Genomic DNA, 23,069 nt, shown 5'->3' with positions numbered 1-23,069 from the left:
GACAGCCCAAAATTAGGGGTCTCTTTGAACCAAGAGAAGCCTCATTCTTTCTCACAAGAAGAATCTTGTGGTATTCCCCCTTCTTCCACTTTCTTTCTCTCTTCATGGCCGAAGGGGCACCCCACTGCCTCCAACTTCATTGCACCCAAGACTGCGCAGCTATAGAGAGCTAACCACCCCCTTACTAACTTTCCCCCAAACAAGTCTACTATCTTACCAGGTTTCCCCCTCTCTTCTCTTCTGTCACCACCCAGACAACCTTCCTCGCTTCTTTCTGCAGGGATAGGCAACTTGCTCTCTCTCCGTTCACCAACTTTGCTACCAGCCTCTATTTCCTTCCCCTGCCAATCCCGAGATCCATTCCCCCCATCTCTCCACAGCCCAAAACGTCTTCTCCTCCCCTCTGCTAGTCAATTACACCAAACCATTGCTTTCAGTGTGTCCGTCTTAATCATTAGAACTTGAATTCTTTACAAAAGGATAGTGATCCTTTAAAAAGCCTATTTCTATGATCTAGTCTCTTGAATGCATGTCTTTAATTCTTTTCAATAAATTACTCCTGGGTTAAGCAATGGTGTCTTCGAGTCTCTAAACTTTTCCTTAAGGTGCATAGCTTTGGGACGCTCAGTGCTCAATGTTCAAAGATTCCTTCCAGTGTCAAAGTTGCATGTTTGAAAGTGCACTCAAGCATACAGGCAAAGAGGATGCTTCTTAACACCAGCATGTGTTATTTACTGCAGCCACCCAGATGCTTCTGAAAGCTCACAGCCATGGCATGACGGTGAAAGTGGGACAAAAGGAATGAATGTGTATACCATGTGCAATGATGGTGCACAAGCATAATACCTTCAACTTTCTTAAACACAAAGAGTCAACATCTAAGGTCCTCCTCCGAGTGCCTACTCCAAGGGAAGCTCGGAGGATGGCAACAAGGGAGAGGGCCTTTTCAGTGGTGGCCCCCCGACTGTGGAATGATCTCCCCGATGAGGCTCGCCTGGCACCAACATTGTTATCTTTTCGGCGCCAGGTCAAGACTTTTCTCTTCTCCCAGGCATTTTTAACAGCTTTTTAACAGCATTTAACAACGTTAAGTTTGTTTTTAATGGACCCCACAATTGTTGTTTTTAAATGGATACTGTTGTTTTTATACTGTTTTTATGTGTGTGTGTGTGTGTGTGTGTGTGTGTGTGTTTTTAAATTGTATACTTTTAATGTTTACTATTTTTAAATGTTGTAAACCGCCCAGAGAGCTTCGGCTGTGGGGCGGTATATAAATGTAATTAAATAAATAAATAAATAAATAAATAAATAATCTATCTGCAGCCTTAAATTCTCACCTCACCTCACCCCCCCCCAACAAATAAGGTTACAAAAGCTTTAACACCTTCTGTCTAGGTTCAAGGGTAGCCAGGTTGCCTCTTCAGCCCTCAGTGGCTGAAGAGACCACACCTTCCCAAATTGTGCATGAGAGGGCCCCCCTAAGCTGTGCTTCCTCACATCTTCTGAGCACCTGGCTGTACCTTTGCCTCTAGAGATCATGTTAAGCTGGGCAGGCAGAAGGTAGAACTCCAAATGTTTGGACTTCCAGAAGCCCCTGTCAGCATGGCCAATGGCCAGGAATGCTGGAAGTTGGTCAAAAATTTCTGGAGATCTACTGATGTTAAGGACATGGGCAAGGAATTGCTTCTCCATGAAGCAAACCCACACCAGAAATACTTAGAGCAGTAACATGCATGTCCTGCATTTTCTCTTCTACTCATGACAATGTGTTGTGAAGACACACAGCTGAAAAACACGCAGCTTCTGTCAAATGTCTTGCATATTTTACTACCAGATCTAATATACAATTAGGAGTCATGTGTTAACTTAATTTTCCAGGCCTCAGAATACCACAGTACCCAAGCATGGGCAGATGTTACTTGGCAGACTTCAGTATAGGATATGTGGAAGTTACTCTGCATCTGACTACTTTCAATTTGCGTCACTGTTAATCACTAAGGCCCCATCATTGGCAATGGAATGCATTAATCAATAGTGTTTTGGCCTTTCTGTGTGCATGACCCGAAGTGGACGTCATGATTCCCGTACTGAGCCTCCTTGTATATTGTACTCTACTGTGAGGAACTGAACTTGTTAAGCAACATTTCATTCAGGAAAATTGATTTTGCTCCCCAAGAAGAACACATTTCCAATAAACGTTTAATCTGCTAATTTCGGAGAAGAATTCATTAACTCCCAGTTCAGCCACAGATTCGCTACTGACCTTCAGCAAGTCCCTCAGCTTCAGTTTTCTATTTGTAAAATGAAAACACACTCTTCAAGGTTATTGTGAGAACCAAAAAATAAGATTACGAAGCTCTTTGCTAATTACAACAGTTACAAAAATAATTATAATGAAATGTAATAAGAAAAATATTAAGCAAAAAGGCTAATATTTTATTTTTATAGTTATTATTTATTAATAACATCAAGAAACACCACCAACAATAATATAATAGAAGCATGTGTTACCAAATTATGTCCTCAGATGAGGGTGGTTCACTCAACCCCCCTGACATGTTAAATGGACTTGTGGGGGGTGGGGGGTGGGTCAAGGGCCCAGGCTAAATCACGCCCTGCCTGCGTCTTGCTAACCATTTATTTGGCAGCTATGTGAAGGGATTCTACATGCATTCTACAAGCCATATGAGAAGAGACTGAAAGAACTGGGCATGTTTAGCCTTGGGAAGAGAAGACTGAGGGGAGACATGACAGCACCCTTCAAGTACTTGAAAGGTTGTCACACAGAATGGGGAGGACCTCTTCTCAATCATCCCAGAGTGCAGGACCTGGAATAATGGGCTCAAGTTACAGGAAGCCAGATTCTGGCTGGACATCAGGAAAAACTTCCTGACCGTTAGAGCAGTATGTCAACAGAACCAATTATCTAGGGAGGTCATGGGCTCTCCCACACTAGAGGTCTTCAAGAGGCAGCTGGACAGCCATCTGCCAGGTATGCTTTAATGTGGTTTCCTGCATTGAGCAGGGGGTTGGACTCAATGGCCTTATAAGCCCCTTCCAGCTCTACTATTCTATGATTCTACGATTCTATGCACACACAGCCCCTTTACACAGCCACCAAATGCATTGTGAAGTAGTGACAAAAGTATCGGACTGAGAGTTGGGAGATCTCGGTTCTAGTCCCCACTTTGCCATGGAAACCCATTGGGTTTGGCCAACCAGTCTGTTTGAGCCTATACCTTGTACCATCCCTGTGTGAATAGAAGTCAATCTGATTTGAAAATTTGACCCATTACATTGTTGAGTTATGGCTTTAATAGCTGATTAGTTATGGCACAGACTGGGATTCTGGCACATAACCTTTTGTGTTAAGTCTCTGTCTGGGCCTTCCAGAGACTAGCAGAGGTTGCAGCGGTTCTCAGCCAAGTCAGCAAAGACGTGAATTAAGACAGAAATTTATGTAGGTTAAAATAAACATTTTACTGGCAAATAAATATATAATTTAGTTATGGCAGTACAGATACAAATACTTACAAACGGTCAGTCAATACAGCTCACATCAAGTTGGGTAAGGGACATGGAAGTAATAAAGAATGAACATGAAAACACATTTACTTTTATAGACAACCTGTACAATGATGCAACTCCTTGCAACCCTTAATTGAAGACAATCAGTTAGACAATTATTCAATTATGACACTCAATGTCCAGGTGTAGAGTTGACCTTTAAGTTTCTGCTGAGTCTTCTGTTCTTCCAGATCCTCAGCAATTAACAAAGCAATGGAAAACATAACCAGGATCCATTCCAGGATCCAACATACATTCCCTCCCTGTATTCAGCAGAAATAAACAGGAATCAAGTATGTAAACATACACATTGGTACTTACTTGAAATGTGATATGATATGGGCATAAATGCTGTAGATAAAGCTTGGATCTTGATATTCTATTTTCCTCGTTTCCAAAGAGATCAGGAATAGTGCTTTTCATCTGGGATATTTTGTTAAATATCCCTTTTGCACTCATGGACCTATTTTGCAATGTGTTAAGCAACGTGATAGAAATGTGTTTTAAATTGTGAGAGTGCCATCTATAACATACAGGGTTGTAGGACATAGGAAGCTGTTTTATACGGAGTCAGACCATTGGTCCATAAAGCCTAGTATTGTCAACACTGACTGGCAGCAGTGGCTCTCCAGAGTTTCAGACAGGATTATTTCATAGGCATTCTTTCATGTGCCCAAGAGGGCGTGTGACTTTATATGCCCAGTCCCCACCCCAATAAATAAGAAGAATGGATGCTGCGGTAACTGGCGTCACTCATAGTGAGCCCCAACGTGCTAAACTGGTCCAGGTACTGATGTTGCTTCTGTCCGGGTGGTCGGGACTTTGCCCCCAGCTGCAGATGATCAAGCTTGATCCTGATCTTCTGCGTGCAAAGCATGTGCTCTTCCACTGAGCTACAAGGTGCCAAAGAGATTCTTTGGAACAATCCTCCCTGCGAGCTCCTCATTGGATACTCCCCCTCCCCCCCATACACACACCTCTGTCCACCTTCTGATTGGGCCGTGTGCGACGGGTCTCTCCCCCCCCCCCCTTCAATCCCCCGCCGGCGCCCACGGTTCTGGAGCGGCAACTTCGCCTGCAAGCTGCTTCGGCTCACTCCCCTAAAGCGGAATCAGGCTGTTCCCCCGCCCCTCTCTCCTAATTGGACGACGGAGGGGAGGAGGCACCTCTTCTCCCCGCCCCGTTGGCCTCCCCTGGAGTGGCAGCGAGTTCCGGGCTCTAAAAGACGGCTGGCCTGCGAGCGATCGTCGCCGCCGCCGCCGCCCCCCGCCGATCACCCCTTCCGACGAGCGTAGCGCCAGCGGCCGCCGCTTCCTGCTCCTTCCCCAGCAGCAGCGCCGCAGCCGCTCTCGGCGTCCTCATCATGACCGACCGATCCACCTTCGACACCAATGTGACCACCCTGACCCGCTTCGTGATGGAGGAAGGCAGGAAAGTGCGGAGCACCGGCGAGCTCACGCAGCTGCTGAACTCGCTCTGCACGGCTGTCAAGGCCATCTCCACGGCCGTGCGCAAGGCGGGCATCGCCAACCTGTGAGTTCGCGCCGAGCGCGGCTGCTTCGACGCCGAGAGAGAGGGAGGGTCGCTTGAGCCTCCTGTTAGACCCCACCCGCTCTTGGGACCCCCCCTCCCCGCTCTCCCTCGCGTGCATCGGGTGCTTCCAAATACTGGGACTCTGGTGGTGTTTGTATTCCAACTCTCCTAATCCCTGACCATTGGCCATGCTGGCTGGGGATGGTGGGAATTGCAATGGGACTGGTGGGGAAATTGCTGTCTAAGGAAGACCCACTGATGCACTCGTGCACAGCAGCCCCAGGGAGGTCCGAGCCGGGTGGGGTGCTCCCCTGCTCTGGGCCCTGCACAGCAGCGCCTCCTTCTCCCTCCCTGCTGCCCCTCCGACCCAGAGGGCAGTTGGCACAGGCCAGCAACTGCCACCTCCTCTCTGGAGGAGTAATGCTAAGGCTTGGGCCTGCCCTGCTAGCCAGAAGGCAAGGGCTGGTCAAGAGAGCAGGAAGAGCAGGTGGGCGGATTGGTTCCGGCCTCTGCCTCTTCATCCTCTCTTCTCTCTGTCTCTGGGTGGTACAGCACCCAATGATGGTGTGTGAACTAGAGAGAGTGTCAGTTAGGGAGGAGGATTGGGTGACAGAAGTTGTTTGGTGGCATTTCAGAGTGCAACAGAAGAAAGGGCCAGAGCAGCTTTAATACTGTAATGTTTTCTTTTAGTCTTTTGGGATGATGGATAAATGTGAGATTTTTCTGACCTGTTTGGTTTTTTTTTAAAAAAAACACGCCACCCCTGAAGTGCGTATCACACAGTGAAACAAACACCCTTGAATTGTGTTCACTCTGTCATGAGCAGTTATGATGCAAGGGCAACTGTTTCCCAATTTCATCTCCATGGGACAAAGAGAGGGATGTCGCCAGTCTTCATGTGTACGTCTGTTGGGACATACTTTCTTGAAGCTTTTGATCAAGTGGTGATGTTGGCTTTCTCTCCCCGCCCTCTTGCAAGTTGAGCCAGCACAGTAGCACTTTGCAGTATTGTCAATACACTGTGACCCTCTTATCTGCATATGATTTGGTTAATGTTTTATGCAGGCAAAATCTTAGTGAATTTGCTTGCTACGTATTCCTGGATAGAATTCACATTGACCTGGTTTGCATGATCACCGCTGCCCACCATGGTATGCACTGCACAGTTTTTGAGTGTTCAGTGGGTGTTGATCATGGAGTGATCCTTCCAACACCTGGAGGGAGGATTGATCTAGGACAATGTGACCTCATTTTGGTATGGATTCAAGTAAAAAAAAGAAGGATATTAAAGCATTTTAAATAGTAGGTAGCATAAACAGAACGTTGCAAAAACAGCTTTCTGAGAAATTCAGTAGCAATCTTTGGTCTTTTGCCCTTTTAGATTATTATTTGGACAACAGTGTTGGCTTGGAGCAAGGTGGTATTTACAGTTCAAGGTACACTTTCATGCGGCATCAGTGTGTCAGCTTCATTTGCACATGAGTTTTCCTGCTAAATTCAGCTTTGGAATGGCTTTAAAGGATAAAGAAGGGCAAAAATAGTGGATTCCTGCATTGAGCAGGGGGTTGGACTCGATGGCCTTATAGGCTCTACTATTCTATGATTCTATGAAAAAACAGATCTGCCCTCTCTTTGAAAAATCTACATTTGGTCATTCTAAATTCCATTGATTTCAATTGGAAAGTTGGTCATGTGCTCAGTTCTTGTTGATTTAAATAGGATTTAAAAGCACTGTGCTTGTCAAACAACTTGTCAGCCCCCCACTCAAGTGTCAACTCACTTCAAACCCTGAGAATCAGGTTGCTAAGTGTGTAGTCTGCTCCCCTTTTCCTGATCTGTCTATGAATAATATGCACACCCTTGACATTGACAACTGTCAAATCACTTCCTGAGGGGTTGGGGAATTGACAAGTTGTTTGACAAAAATGAAATATGGTTCTGCTGGGCCAAACAAAGTAATTTGGTGATGATGAAACAGACAAGGATATTGACAACAAGATAATGTGCCTGCAGGGGTTAGACAGTGGACACATGCGAACTTTGGATGCTGTACAGTTGTGCAAGAGTGGCCAATAATAATACAATATTTGCACACATTTCAAGACTCACTTTTTTTTCTAGAAAAAATATATATGCACAAATGACAATTTGTGCAAATGGCAGAACCTGGGCAGGGAGGAAGGAAATCTGTATATTGGCTCCACACACTTCAGAGCAAGTTGGCCCCAGCAGGGGGAAGTGGAACAAAATCCATGGGGCCAAACTGGAAAAAAATCTGTCAAGCTTCACCCCCAGATGAAATCCTCCGACATCCCTATATGGATTTCAAAACTATGTAGTGGTTTAGGAAGTCTGGCCCTAGCAACTGATGAAGTTATTGCAGGGTTTAACCACATCTTAACCACCAATTTAAATTAATTAAAAGTAATTATTAAAAAACAAAATGATAATTGGGAGCACACCTATAGGGTCCTCTTAGTATACATGGCAAGTTTCAGATGTCTACAGTTCTACAGGTGTCTTCTTTATTTTATATATACTTGCAATTAATTGTCAGCAGTTTTAGAGAGTTTTGGGAAGATTTTAGAAAACAATTATGTTTATTTTAAGATTTTAGAAATTAAAATTAAAAGGGGGAAAGTGAGCTCCTTGAGAGTTACAAAAGAAATATTAATATGGCACTCTTAAAAAAAAAAGTGTACGTGTCTATAGGTGTGTTCAGCCTTCACTCTAAACCATAGCTCAGTGTGATGAGAATGAGCTTCATGGGCTTCCCTTCTCTTCCAGCATGGCTCTATGTAGGAATTTCGGAGTTTTGGATTAACCCAACTTGTCATGTCATCCAAATGTTGACAAACTGATTCATCTTAACTATGATTTGTTTGAAAGAAGCCAACTTCAAACCATGGGTTATGAAGTTGGCTTGTTTAAATGAATCACATTTAACATTAACTAATGTTTAGGGTTCAGATGGCATCCTAAACTGTGATTAATTAAAACTCCTAAACTCCTCTTAGTGGTCACACCAGAAGGGGAAAGGGGAAGCGTGCAAGTCTTAGTGTGTGAACATGTATTTCCTGGCTACCTTTAATATAGAACCATAACTAGTTCTTGAAAGAAATTGTGTAACACTAATTGATTATAAGAAGTCATGGTGAAACCAAATCCCTGGAGTCTATGCAGGATAATCTGAATCACAATTAATAGAAGAGTGCTTGAGACTTGTTTAAAACAAGCAAACTTTTTAGGGGAACTTTTTCTGATGATTCCCCCCCTCCCGCCTTTTCTTGGTTCAGTTATGGAATTGCTGGTTCTACCAATGTAACCGGAGACCAAGTAAAGAAGCTAGATGTCCTTTCCAATGACATGGTGATCAACATGCTCAAGTCATCTTTCACAACTTGTGTTATTGTGTCTGAAGAAAACAAAGATGCTCTCATCGTGGAAGAAGATAAACAAGTCAGTGCTTCTAAAATGTTTTCAGGGCTTACTTTCAAAGCAGTGTTGAGCGCAGTGTTGAGCAACAGAGAAACATGTAAAAATTAACCTAAGATACAGACTGCACAGGACAAAGGGCAATACCCTTCTGAATGCAGAAAATGCAAGCAGGCTCTGTTGAGGGTGGCCCTAGACATTCCAAAGGAAACGTGGGATTCCCAACCCTCTATTTCCCTCATACAGGGCAGGCCCTGCTGTTAGGCATTAGGTGACTGCCTCAGGCAGCTGATTGTGGGTGTCATAAAAGGGCAGCAAATGGTTAGTTTTGGGATTGTTGCATTTTATTGCCATGAAGGGGGAGAGGTGCTTTTGAAATGTTCTACCTCAGATGCCAAATTCTTTGACTAGCACTGTGTACCATGTTCTTGGCTCAGGGAAATTGGGGGGTGGGGGTGGGGAGATTTGCTGCAGTTCCTCAGGCAGAAATATATCTTGGACCAGCCCTGCCCTTGTAATGGGAATGAGGACTGGGAGGGCATTTAAAGGAGGAGACTCTGTGGGCAAGGGGGTTGTTTAAAATTTCCCCATCCTGATGATTCTCTCCTGTAAATTTATTTATTTATTTATTACATTTCTATACCGCCCAATATCCAGAGCTCTCTGGGCGGTTCACAAAAATTAAAACCATTCAAAGTATAAAACAACAGTATAAAACCATAATATAAAATACAATATAAATACAATAAATGACCTCTGTGTTGTTTAAAAGCCCCCACCCTGTTTTTCAAGACTGCAAATGAACCCAATTGGAGGACAAATAGCCTTGAGGAGCCATTTGTAAGGGTGAATTGGTGGGTGTAGGATAAATTAAGCACCCTTTCCATCCACCTGTCTTCCCCTCCTCTGCCCTGAATTCCCCATTATCTCAGCAAATGTGAAATTGAGGTGGAGGGTGAAAGGATTTTAGTTGGATTCTGCCCCACGTGTTTGCTGAGATAACTCAAGCAGGGACAAAGTAGATGTTTTTCACCATAGCCTCTTGCTCCTCCTGTCTGGATTGCAGCAGATTTTATATATTCAGATTTAGTGAAGGATATTATGGAGAGGCCATGTGGTGGTAGAGGTGCTTCTAAGAACTGGGCCCCACTGGGATGAGCCTGACATTGACTTCTCCTTGATTGGACAATTGGACGAAGAGCAGAACCTTCCCCATTTCTTCCTTCTCCTATGTGCCACCTCAGTGAACAGACGAGCTCAAGAACAGCTTTCTAATGTGGAAATCACTATTTGGTTTTAAATACTGGATGTGTTGTAATGTTTACCATGCCTTTACTTTTTGCATTACTTTCTGTTGAGAGAAAAAGAGGACAATTGGATGTTGTAGTTGTGCCCAACCTGGCTGGGACTACAATCAGTACTAGTCTCATTGAAACTCGTGGGATTTGGGTGTAAGCCCCCCATTCATTTTAATGGACTTGTTCAGGAGACAGTTCTTAATGGATTAGGCTGTCATCCTTGTTTCATAGCTTGTATGTTTATTTGTATGTTGTTTTGTCCAGAGTGTCTGTCATTTGTTATGAATGTTTCCAAATTATTTTTGTTCACTTTCTGTGAAGTAATACAAACTCTGAGGTATATATGGTGGAATGAAATTTGAGGTAAATATGGTGGTAACAACCTTGAAGCATGAATAAGAGTGATTTTGAGAATACAGTTCTCAGCAGGGAGGCCCCAAAGAAAAAGCTGAGGACTTTTTAGTTGTTTTTACATATTTTAATAACTTGTGTTTTCCTTTAGCTTCTGAAGAAGGATTTTATTCATTAAAGAAAATATTGTTGTTATTAGCACCAGAGCTTCTCTCTCTTTTTTGCATCTGTATTGTGGTGCTTTCCCCCTTTTTTTCTCCGCTTGGGGTGAAATTTTACCAAATATTTCTTTAAAATTTCTAGTTGGAATAGGCTTCTACTTGAGGCCTCACTGCATTATGTGCCTCAGTTATTGATAGCCAAAGTGGACATTACTTTAAAAACGTAGCTAAGAGCTATGTCTCTTCCCCATTCTTACCCTAGTGTAAGTGCATGGGCTCCAGTCTGGATCAGAACCCTAGCATTGGGCAGGGTTGGGGCTTCAACATAATGATTGTGCCTTCATTAAAATTTAACAACAAGAACATGATACCCCCCCCCATTATAGTCCCAATCTGGATTGATACATTGCATTTATACTACAGTAAAAAGGAGAAAAAAGTAGTAATGTGTGCTTTGGCCCTGAGGTCCTGTGTCTAAACCCCCAAATGATTTTCATCAAGGTGACACAACTTTGTCCAGGCAACCAACTTCCCGTTTTGAGAAGTGTGTAGTTATATAATAGAACTTGAATATGACAGCTTCTTCCTCATTTGTAGCTTAGGGCCCAACAGCATGAAACCAACTGACTGTTAACCTCTTTAAGACTAAATAGGCAGCATTGGCAAAGTTGCCTGAAATTCCCTGGTGCCATTGTTCAGTCAGAGCATTTTAGCACTAAAATGAGCATGGCTTTGTGTATACACATCTACTTTGCTTAAAGTGTATTCAAATACTCTTTATCTTGTAGGGTAAATATATAGTCTGCATGGATCCGCTTGATGGCTCTTCTAACATTGACTGCCTTGTTTCTATTGGAACCATTTTTGGAATCTACAAAAAGGTAGGAAACATTTAATGGTTCCTTATGCAAATTGTGAGGCAGTATGAATAAAAACAAATATCATATACCGCTTTGAGGGTCAGATTTCTGCTTCTATTAATGTTGAACTTCAGATTTGCAGTTAGTAGTGTTGAGGGTTAATTGCCAAGAAAGAGCATTATGCCTGGACAGAATCAAATTAGGCATGATTTTTCTTCAGCTGATGTGTGTTTGAGCCATTCTGTTTAATGACTTAAGTACCATGGGATTGAATGGTGTAACCTGACTTTTCAGAAGAAGGAAGTGAGCTTGTAGCTTAACATGCAAACTTGCAATGTAATCCTCGAAGCACTTGTGCTACTAAGAGCTTGGCTAACTCCTGTGGGGATCTTCTTTGCAGAAACAATTTGAAAATTGCCATGTTAAGATGTGCGCCTCATCTTGGCAGGCAGGTGCCCTGTTTGAAGAAACCTGAATTTCTGGATTAACATGGGTTTAATATGTCAATTGTTTGTGTCTGAGGCACACACCCTGCTATTTGTTTTAATTCTTCCAAATCTAGAATAGGGTGTATCGTAGTAGTAGTAGCAGTAGTAATCAAATCCCCACAGTGTAAACAGAAAAATAAGGACCATACTAAAGGTCGAACCTATGGGGCAGCAAGTATAAGATTGACAGATTCCACAGCCAAGATGCTTTCTTAAGGTCAAACTATAAATTATACTGGGCAAGTTCAGATAACATGCTAAACCATGGTTAGGGCACTAACCCTTTTGCAGCAAATGGTTAGTGAGTATGTTTAAACCGTGGTTATGTAGCCACCATGGTTAGGAATGGTTCACACGAACCATTCCTAACCATAATGTTTAGCTCAAAATTCTTAACTACCATGACTTATCGTGTCATCTCAACAGGGTCATTAAAAACGTAGCTAACAGCTGTATGTGTGTTCCTTTCCACGGGCGGGGTGTGTGTGTCTGATTTTTATTGGGACCTCTTACCCCATGTGGGAAAGGGAAGTTTTAATCCTTCCCTTCCCAGCTATAATTTAACAATAATCACTCCTTCAGCATGGCAACAGGGATTAGGGAAAAAGGTCCCTAATGGGAACTTTTCCAAATCACATAGCTGTGGGGTGGGGGCGGGAGAAATTATTGATAAAATTGCAGCTGAGGAGGGAAGTATTAAGTCCCCCAAGATTAGGGGTTCCCAATAAAGATTGAGGGGCAGGGGCTCAGTTATTATATTAAAAAAAGGGGGAAAGACATGGCTGCTGGCTATGTCTTCAATGTCTTGTTTAGTTTGTCCCTAAGAAGTTGTATTGACAATTGAATCTGTCATGCTTGTCGATACTTATTTATTTACAATATTTATATACCTCTATATACCTCGTGTGGCGCAGAGTGGTAAGCGGCAGTTACTGCAGCCGAAACTCTCCCCATGGCCTGAGTTCGATCCCAGCGGAAGCTGGTTCTCAGGCAGCCGGCTCAGGTCGACTCAGCCTTCCATCCTTCCGAGGTCGGTAAAATGAGTACCCAGCTAGCTGGGGGAAAGGTAACTGCGACTGGGGAAGGCAATGGCAAACCACCCTGCTACAAAGTCTGCCAAGAAAACGTCAGCGAAAGCAGGCGTCCCTCTAGGAGTCAGCAATGACTCAAGTGTTTGCACGAGAGGTTCCTTTCCTTTCCTTTCCTATATCTAAAATAGATTCTGGAGTGGTGATCATAGGAATGAAACAGTAAAAAGGAAGTTTAAAAGCAGCAATTAAAAACTGCTCAATTTAAAATGAAGTACCAATAAATGCAGTGGCTGGTCAGTTGAGGGCGGCTTCCTGGAATAGAGTGGTCTTCAGGAGGTGCTGGAAGCAGCCTAGTGTTGCAGGAGGTCGCCTGCCTGACCTCCAGGGGCAGGGAGCTCCAAAGAGAAGGGGCCACCATATGAAAGACTCTTCGCCTGACGGACTCCAATCAAGCCAAAGGTCTCGGGTTATTGAGGAGCTTCCAGTTAGCCTGTGCAGTTGATTGCCTTCAATCTTGAATCTCAAACACCCCCACCAAATCTTGCCCATTGCTTAATCATGATTGTTAGGAATGGGTATGGTGCCTCAAACATACAGAGCAGTGTTGAGCATCCTGGAGCGACTGCTTGGGAGGGAGGATGATGGGCTAGGTGAAATTGTAGTCTGCACTAGGAAGGCAGTTTTTATGGACTCCTACGATGCACCTAATCACTCTCCTTCCCATTAGCCATAGTGCCATAAAGCTCCTTTTTGAGCAGAGTATTATTATTATTATTATTATTATTATTATTATTATTATTATTATTTATTTATTTATATAGCACCATCAGTGTACATGGTGCTGTACAGAGTAAAACAGTAAATAGCAAGACCCTGCCGCATAGGCTTACAATCTAATATAATAATAGTAATAATAGTTCTGCTGACTTTCAAAGTTGACATTTGGATAAGAAGAATGTGTGGCCCTCCTTTATTATTAACAAATATATTTAAATTAATGCAAGGTCTTGGTAGCTATTAAATATGCCAGGGATTTTTACTTATTTTAAGTTATTTTTAAGCTGACTTTAGGGATAAAATCCTCTCAAGGCTGCCTACAAAATGAAAACCATACAAAAGATATATTAAAATCCAATAGCTACATATTTAATCAAAGCTTAATAAAAACAAAGGTTACTGATTAAAAAAATACAAATGTGCGTATTTACCTGCCTGTTGGGGGTGCACACGGAGCTTTAATAGGGAGGAGAAGAAGGTCTCTACTTTTGTTAGAGAGCCCTTACTGTGGTGGGAAATATTGTGGGTTCAAAATGCCTCCACAAGCTCCAAAACCCTGTGGGAGCTAGAGGGTGTGCATTAACACACTGCCAGAGAACTCTGGAGCATGAGTCCAGTGACGGGGTTGAGTCCTCAGGCAGCATAAGGCTGATAGTCATACTGAAGGGAAGCAAGTCCCATGCCTCTTACTTTGTTTCAGCCTGGTGTCTAAAGGTGTGGGGAGGGGGAGATTTGGGGTTCTGTAGCCCAATCCTTTCTCAAAGTCCTCCGAAGAAATGCTTAGGAACATGGTAACTGCAACCAGTGTGAGTATACAACCATCAGTGGGCAACTTGTCTCACTCCAGAGGTTTTGATCTACAACTCCCATGATCCCTTCCTGTTGGCTGTGTTGGCTAAAGCATCTGGAGGGACACAAGTTGCCCCCCCCCCCATTTGTCAAGGTTGGCAATCACAAGCCATAATTCAATCTAATTCTAGAAGTATTAAAATTTCTAAAGTTAAAGCAGAAGACACCATACTTGCCAATAACGAAAACGTTTGTTGACAAAGCAGTAGGTTTAAGGAGATATTTCCGTAACCTCAAACTATTTGTGGTGCTGGGGAGGAAGGCAAGTGTTCCATAGAACTCCAGACAATTGCATTGAGAGGAAATCCTTAAACAAACAAATAAATAAAGCAGGTAAACCCTGCTCATGCCAGCCAGGTAAAATTCTCCTTAGCAAGTGTTCATTATCTATTCCCATCCAGTTCTCTTTCTTCAGACATCTCCATCTTTGATGCTTCAAGGGAAGAGGATTGCTCTTAAGAATACCATTTAAGGTTAAACATGTGAAACTTCCAGATTTCTTTATGTTCTTCTCTCTCTTGCTCAAGGTTTCTCCTGGCGTACCTTCGGAGAAAGATGCTCTGCAGCCTGGGCGTAATCTTGTGGCAGCTGGCTATGCCCTCTATGGTAGCGCCACCATGCTTGTTCTGGCTCTGGAGTGTGGTGTCAACTGTTTTATGCTTGATCCAGTAAGGAGTGTAATGATGGTCCATTAAAATGTTAGCGTCTGTATTTAAAAAAAACAGCGAGAGAAAAAGACAATGAAACAAAGTCATCAATTGTTTTTATGAGTCAAACAACAAGAAATGGGTTTTTTCCCCACACTAAGGGAAATTAATAGAACAGATCCCACTTTTAAAATGTCACGTGCAGCAGTCATGAAGCCATTTTCTTAAAGGAGCAGAATACAAATCCATGTGCATTACCAAAGAAAGAGTAGCTCACCTGCTTTGGACCTAGGAGCCCGAAGTTCAAATCCTTGCCTGGCTGTGGTCTTGCAATCCTGCTCTTTTATTCTCATTTTACATAGATACACCTGTGATTGGAAATCACGAGGTTGTTAATGGGACAAACTAGACAAAAATCATGTAGGACTTCGCATATTGAAAGTGCCAGGTTTTCTAGGGCAGCTGGTGCTTCCAAAAAGTGGGGGTGCCACAAGTCCCACCCACCTTGCCAAGTCACTCCCACCATATCTTCTCTCAGCTTTGTTCACTCAAAGCTTCTTCTGCCTGTTTCATTCCAGCTCCACCCAGGATACGGTCTAGGAGCGCTGAGGACTCCATATTAGGATGAAATATACCCCTTAATACCAGATGCGAGGAACAGCATGCCAGCCAGCCCATCCCAGCTTGCCTCCATTATGCTAACCCTCCTCCACATAGCAAAGGGGCATGTTGGGACCAAGCGCAGCACACCCTTTTTGTGCCCCAGCGCATGAGCCAGAACTGCCTTGGAGCCTAGCCCCTCCCCCCACATCTGAACTGCCACCTTGAGGACAAGGGGAGCGGAAGAAAAAGACAGCTGATGGTTGGGTGACTTCACCCTCCCACCCCTTCGCATGGCAGTGGGGCATGTTTTGCAGTCTATGTAATGAGCCATTAGCACATATAAATAATAGGTGACTGCAAACGTCTCACAGTGCAATCAGGTGTCTTGGCTTTTACTGAAAGACAGGATTCGCTAATGAACTGCACAGAGAGCAGGTGATCATGAATCATGTGCAAGTTTATGTATTGAACAGTTTAAGGCCAAAGGGTCTCTTAATTTCTAGCATAAGGGTCAACGACACATTACTTTTAATGCACAGTATGCAGCTATTACTCAAAAGTAAGCATGGTGGGCACTGATCTAGATTGGGATTCTATCATGGGGGTAGGGGGGCTTTTGCAGGTACAACCCCCCCAAAACAGACCAGGATCCCAGTGGGGAGCAAAGGACTAAAGCCTAGGGATATTGGAGGAACCCTTTTGGGGAGTGGAGTTTAACATGTTTTTTTTAGGCTCAGCCCCATGACTTGATCTGCAGTGAATTGAGCCAGTTCAGGGATCTTCTGGGAATTTTGCACATTTCTTTTTGGAAGGTTCTGCAATTTCCACAAATTTCTGAGCAAGTTGTGCAAATTACAGCTGGATTTGTGCAAATTCGGCTGGAATTTGTGCAGATTGCTCAGAAATTACAGACACCCCTCCCCCATGCACAAACAAGTTTCTGGAGTTTGGGGGAAAGCCCACAGTTTGACTCACAGACACAAAGTGAGTTGCGTATGCCACAGAATTCTGTTGAGTCAAAAAAGAACTGGATTTCCCATGTCTTACTTTTGAGTAAGAAAAATGAACAGACATGTCTGTATGCTATGTATTAAATGTAATATGTAGTTTAGTGTATATACCTTTCATTTATATACAGTTTTGGGAACTTAGAATTTATAGCATTGCTATTTAGTCAGTAGTTATTTCGGAACAAGGCTATCTTCTATAAATCTATATCCTAACAAAATCATGTTAACAGATGTTCTTGTACACTTTCAGATTGCATCCTGATGTCTTAAAGAGTAAGTGGGGTGTTTGTGTGTGTGACACCTTAAACATCCTAGAATCTTTTCATCATTGAACTTCTGCAGTAAAGTGCATGTTTTAATGTAGCTCATGCCATACAGCTTAGATTAGATTTACTTTCTAGAAGAAGTAAGGATGGGCTACCTTAGTTGAATTTTACTCTGTTTGTTCAGTTCTAAGGAACTGGAGTTTGAAATTTTCTATAAATAGACTGTCGTATTCCCCAATATAAATGTCTTTGGCAGCTGCATGTAATTTTTGTTGGTTTGTTTTTAGTTGTTAGACTCGTACGTTTTGTGTTTGCAATAGCATTTTTTTCCTGAAATAACTGAAAACGTAGGCACCTCTCATGACTAACAAGTTTCAATATGGACCAGATCTGTTTGGTTGCTCCATGTATTTTGAGGAACTATGCTAGTCAATACTTGCTTTGGAAAAGATATTGCTTATTGCTTATTAATAACTTCACAAAGGGATTGCAATGAACTGGATGTACTGTATAGATTGTCTAGCTGGCTCAAATCTATAGACACACACTATTCTACCAGCACGAACTTGTCCAACAACATTTCACATTGCTGTAAGGGTGGTTTTATTTGCTTTGTTTTGAAAACTATGGGTTAAATCCAACATTCCTCAAGTGGACTTTAGTTCCTGCAATGGGATTTCCCCCTTCCACTGTGTATTTCCCAAATCTGCTCCGTAGGGTTCCCCAGCTCCCCAGAGTAGATGGGGGAATGCATGAGGGAGGGGGACTCCATTTTGCCAGCAGAGATGGACAGTGATGGAGAAAACCCTATATATGGACTTCATTCAGGTACAAAGTAGTTCTGCTATAAAAATAGAAGAAATTTCTTTTTCTTCTGCTAGGCTATTGGGGAATTCATTTTGGTCAACCGGGATGTAAAAATCAAGAAAAAAGGAAATATCTACAGCCTCAATGAGGGATATGCTGCATACTTTGATCCTGTTGTCACAGAATATCTTAAGAAGAAGAAATTTCCAGAGGTAAGACTTTCAGATTCTACAAAAAGGAAAAAAAATCAAATCAGAGGGAATAATAATGCCTTTGAAGCCACACGTATCTGCTTTATATAATACCACAACATATTCAGATGTTCCCTTGCATTCACAGGGTTGGATCCAGGATCTGCCTTCTGTGGATGGAAGGCCTCCAGTTGTGGAAGGTGTCTCTGCATGGTTTTTAGGGATCCCCTCTCCCTCTTCACTTCATTCCATTTAGCAAAGTCTCTTGACTCTTCATGTAGCATTTTCAGGGGAGGAGGAGCCAGGGAGGTCTACTCTGGATCCAATCCTATCTTTTTTTGCAGAATTTGTGCACAATTTTGTGGATTCAAAATGAGATACAAGGTTGAGTCTTAGGTTAGTGGGAGTCAATGTGTTGTGTCCAAAGAGGTCTAAGGGCTGCTCCAAACGTTAGATATTTCCTGCATGAAACCCCTTTGTAGGGAAATGAGTGTGTGTGGGGGGGGAATACATGTGGATTGTTACCTATGATATCACACAGTCCTCTATTTCACTATGTATAGAGCACAGAGAAGCTGTGATAGGTTGTAGTAAATGCAGTAAAATAGTCACATGAACAGTCATTGTGGATGGTGATGTACATGACTTTGCAGGCTTTTCCTGCCATACAGGAATTTTGTAATTTAGCAGCCCTAAGGAATGGCCACCATGCTAATTCAGAGATGAAATGTGCTGTTTCGGATCATCCACTACATACTGTCTTCTGTTTTGGCAACAGGATGGCAGCTCTCCCTATGGCAGCAGATACATTGGTTCCATGGTCGCTGATGTGCATCGTACGCTGGTGTATGGAGGAATCTTTCTGTATCCAGCCAACTCAAAGAGCCCCAAGGGAAAGGTAATATAAAAAGCATACTTTTATATATGATGCCATTATTTGCTTCACATTTTGCAGCTGAACCTACTTCTAAATACACATTTCAGTGTCTGACTGTAGCACACTGGCCAAGAACTTAGAACAATGTTGCTATATGTGTGGTGTAGTTGCTAGAGTGTTGGATTGGGACTTGGGAGATCTGGGTTCTAGTCCCTACTTGGCCATGGAAACCCACTGGATGACTTTGGGCCAATCACAGACTCTCAGCCCAGCCTACCTCACAGGGTTGTTGTTGTGAGGATGAAATGGAGAGGAGGAGGGTTATGTATGCCACCTTGAGTTCCTTGGAGGAAAAAAGGCAGGATGTAAATGTAATAAATAAATAAATAAATTTGATGAAAAGCAGGAGTAGCCCCCCTCCTTGCTCTGAATCTGGTTCCTCCATTCTACAGTACGTGATACCACTGGGCGATCCCATGACGATGCTACAATCCTGGGCCTCTCCAGATCTGTTGTTCTATGGCTCCCATCATCCTGCAGCCAGCTGTGCTGGGAGTTGTTGTCCATCACATCTGGATGGCCCCAGATTGGAGAAAGCTGACAAATGTGCTTTGTGACGCCTCCTGCCAAAGTACCTTGACTTCTAGGGAAGTGTACCTTGATAAAATGATAGTATTAGCTCAGCATATAATAAGTAGAGCACCCATTCTTAAAAAGGAAGCAAATAGGGCTTGGTGAATCACCCGGTCCCCTTTTCTAGACAGAGTGCTTAGCCTCTTTCTGTGAATTAGATAAAGACATGATAGGTAGAAAGCTGGCAAGCCTGGACCACATCGCCCTCTCTTTCCTGCTGCCGAATCCATATTCATCCACTGATAGGGATGAAATGCACATCAGGTGACATGGCTTCCTATGGCCACTAGGTGGCTTCCTTTTCCTTTGCTGATCAGTTAGTGTGGGCTCTCTGACTCTTTGTGGCCTCAGCTTGAAAGTAGTAGAGTGGACTGTATGATTCACACTGCTGGTGAGGGGTCTTAATTAAGACTCCCCTGTGTAAAAATAAAATCCTGTCATTGGAAAATTAGCCCAGCAGGGAGTAGGCTGGGATAGATGTGCTGATTTTTTTACACGTGGTCCATGGGGGAGTAAAAGAAAATGGCACCCCCCACCTGCAATGGGAATTGGTACAATCCACTTTACCATTTAGGATTATGCCACCTCATTCTGTATACATAACTGCTTAGAGATATTTTTAAACATGTCCAGCAGTATATAAATCTATGAAATAATAATAATAATAAATAAGAAGAAAGCCCTTGTGGTGTAGTGGTTAAAGTGTTGGACTGAGACTTGTGAGATCTGTGTTCTAGTCCCCACATGGCCATGAAGCTCTCAAGGTGACTTTGGGCCAGTCACTGATTCTCAGCCTAACCTACCTCTCAGGGTTCTTTTGAGGATAAAACAAAGGAGGAGAACCGTGTAAGCTGCCTTGGGTTCCTTGCAAGAGGAAAAAATGGCAGTGTATATATATAAATAAATAAAACATATGAAGGTTCAGACTCTTCACATTACATTAATTGCATAGCATATAGCTGAGGTTTATTTATTTTTTACTCTAGAGTAAGTGTCTCAGGTCTTGATACAGATCAAGATCACAGGGAGGGCAGGATTAAACCTCCCCACCACTTGGTTTGCTTTCAGAACCCCCCTGCTGAGGTTACAACCCCTGTGCTTGGAGGGTGGTGGTTGGAAAATGATATAGGGGGAGGTTTAATCCTCTGCTCTTATACACCGTGGTTCTGATTCAAGTTGAAGCTGTGAGTGCTTTATTTATTTATTTATTTATTTATTATGTATTTATTTACAATATTTATATACCGCTCCCCATTGAAAATTTCAGAGATAAAAAGAAAATACTTGTGGTAAAATCATTTTAGAGTAAAAAGAAAATACTTGGGGTAAAATCCAGCATAAATCCTGCTTAGAGTGGATCCGTTGAAATTGAAATTAGTCATCACTATTTTAAGGGCCATTCATTTTAATGAATCTACTCTAAGTAGGACTTAGGCTAGCTTTTACCCTTGGTTACGCATTACACAATTAGTATAATGTGTAGATGGACCCTAAACCCAGGAATCCAGGGGAAGAGCTATCTAATTCACACCTGAGGCAGCGCCAACACTAATTTAATTATAGTTGTTTCATTGGCAGTTTTGGTTACTGGCACAGTTTAAGGCAGCAAAATAGTTTTCTGCCACTTTTTAGCTATAAGAGCTGCATTCACTGATGGACATTTTCAAATGGGATTCAGGCGTAATCTCAAGCTTCAATCACTGAGAAGCAGATCACAGTGTTTTCTGTGGCAAACTCTTTCCCAACTCATAGTCAGATGGAAAAGACCTGTATTTATTCAATGGAAAAGTTAACCTGAATTTTGAAGCTCTTTCAATGTTTGTTCTAGCTTGTCAATAAGAGGCAGTTACTTATTTACACAGAAAGCCACAAACAGGGCCTTTTTCCTCTACGCAGGAACAGAACAGTACTTTTCGTGTCCATTATTTATTAATAGTGCTTGTCCTCTTGCACTGTTTCATTGATCTAACCCGGCCTTTACTTACATACTTACCCACCACCAATTTTCCAAAGAGCTCAAGATGGCATATCTTGTTCTCTCCCTCACAACAACCCTGTGAGGTAGATTAGGCCAAGAGATAGTGACTGTTGTAAGGCCATCCAGTGAGCTCCATGGCTGAGTGTGGATTTGAACCCGAGCTTTCCTGGCCTGGGACTCTTAAATCACTTCACCACGCTGGCTCTTGTAATGGGGCCATACATTGTGTTTGCTGCTGGAAAATGTTTGGAAGGGAGTCAGACACAAACATTCAATTTCCTACACTAAAACTGCATTAAGCCCCTTTGGAACTTCATTGGCAGCTTTGAGTAAACAGTAGAGGAGGAGAACCTTCCCCCCGCCCCCAAAGGCTGAAGAGAGGCAATGTGGTGTAGTGGATAGAGCCAGGATGGTGTGGTAGTTAGAGTGTTGGGCTAGGATTGGAGAGACCCGGGTTCTAGTCTGTACTCGGCCATGAAGCTCACTGGCTGACTTTGGCCAGTCACTGACTCTCAGCCTAACCTACCTCGCAGGATTGTTGTTGCAAGGAAAAAATGAGGAGAGGAAGAGGACTTTGGGTTTCTTGTAAGGAAAAAAGGCAGGATAGAAATGTAATAAATAATAAAATAAATGACTCCCTGCAAGCTCATTGAGGGTAGAATGCCAGCACCAGGTACGACCACCCCCTGCTGTCATGTGCCCTCTCTCCAGTGTGATTGCCCAGACCTCCATATATACACACAAAGCACTCTCTGAAAATGCCTGCCCCGTTGGTAACTAAGCTTTTTAAAAAGCCTCCATTGGCACCTGATTGTAGTGTAAGCTGTGTGTCTGTGTGTTGGGGGTATTTCAAGGGGGTAGTAATGTCTGAGTAGGGGAGGGTTAGCCTATCCCTCCCTAGGAGCAACTGCCATGAAAATTCCTGCCACCGTGAAGTTAGGCTCTAAAAACCTCCATTGACACTAATGGGGGGCTTGTTTGTTTTTTCTACACACACACACACACGCACACACACCACCACCACCTAAATGCAGCACGGGGTGGGGGTGGGTCAAGCAGGGAAAATCTCTGCTCAATTGGGGAGAAGAGATTTTCCCTGTGAGTGGTGGTGCGGGCGGATGGAGGCAGTGTGGTGGGGCTTGGGACCTGGAGAGAAGCAGGTGTGCAGGAACCTCCCCCCTCTCCAGTTGTGCAGGAGGTTCCCTGGCATAGTATTGTGCGGAGAAAAAACATACCAGGCTTGCTATAAAAGCATAGCACACGCAGCCCTGAAGCTTAGTGGTTTGCAGTAGAAGAATAAGCACTGATCTCTCTCCTTGCATAATTCCAGTTGAGGCTACTCTATGAATGCAACCCCATGGCTTTTATTATCGAGAAGGCCGGAGGGACTGCGACAACAGGCAAGGAGGCAGTCTTGGATGTTCAGCCTGAAAACATTCACCAGCGTGTGCCGATTGTCTTGGGGTCCCCAGATGATGTGCAGGAATACATAGCCTTGGTCAAGAAGCATTCGGCAAAATGAGGAGAAGAGGGTTGCTGCATCGACGAATGAAATGCCCTGACCGCTGGACCAAAGACCACACTGTGCAATACTACTGACTGTGAAGCCATTTCTGGAGTGCCAATGAGCCATAATTCCATAATGTGCAAAAAGTGTACTTAATGCTCTCTTCGCGGTGCCATTAAAAGCAAATCTGAGGGAAGCTA

At 43.2% G+C, this 23,069-nt stretch overlaps 1 protein-coding gene across 1 annotated transcript; it reads left to right on the top strand.

Annotated features, from left to right (window-relative positions):
- The first annotated feature begins 4,816 nt into the window (after positions 1 to 4,816).
- On the top strand, positions 4,817 to 23,069 carry LOC134400814 (fructose-1,6-bisphosphatase 1-like). The gene is made up of 7 exons (XM_063129411.1): positions 4,817 to 5,100; positions 8,397 to 8,559; positions 11,134 to 11,226; positions 14,878 to 15,018; positions 17,758 to 17,895; positions 18,653 to 18,772; positions 22,693 to 23,069. The coding sequence occupies exons 1-7, from the start codon at positions 4,931 to 4,933 to the stop codon at positions 22,882 to 22,884; spliced, it is 1,017 nt and encodes a 338-aa protein (XP_062985481.1). The 5' UTR covers positions 4,817 to 4,930; the 3' UTR covers positions 22,885 to 23,069.

This window comes from Elgaria multicarinata, chromosome 6, assembly GCF_023053635.1.
Source record: "Elgaria multicarinata webbii isolate HBS135686 ecotype San Diego chromosome 6, rElgMul1.1.pri, whole genome shotgun sequence".
Taxonomy (NCBI): Eukaryota; Metazoa; Chordata; class Lepidosauria; order Squamata; family Anguidae; genus Elgaria; species Elgaria multicarinata.
This window is presented reverse-complemented; position numbering and strand designations above follow the sequence as displayed.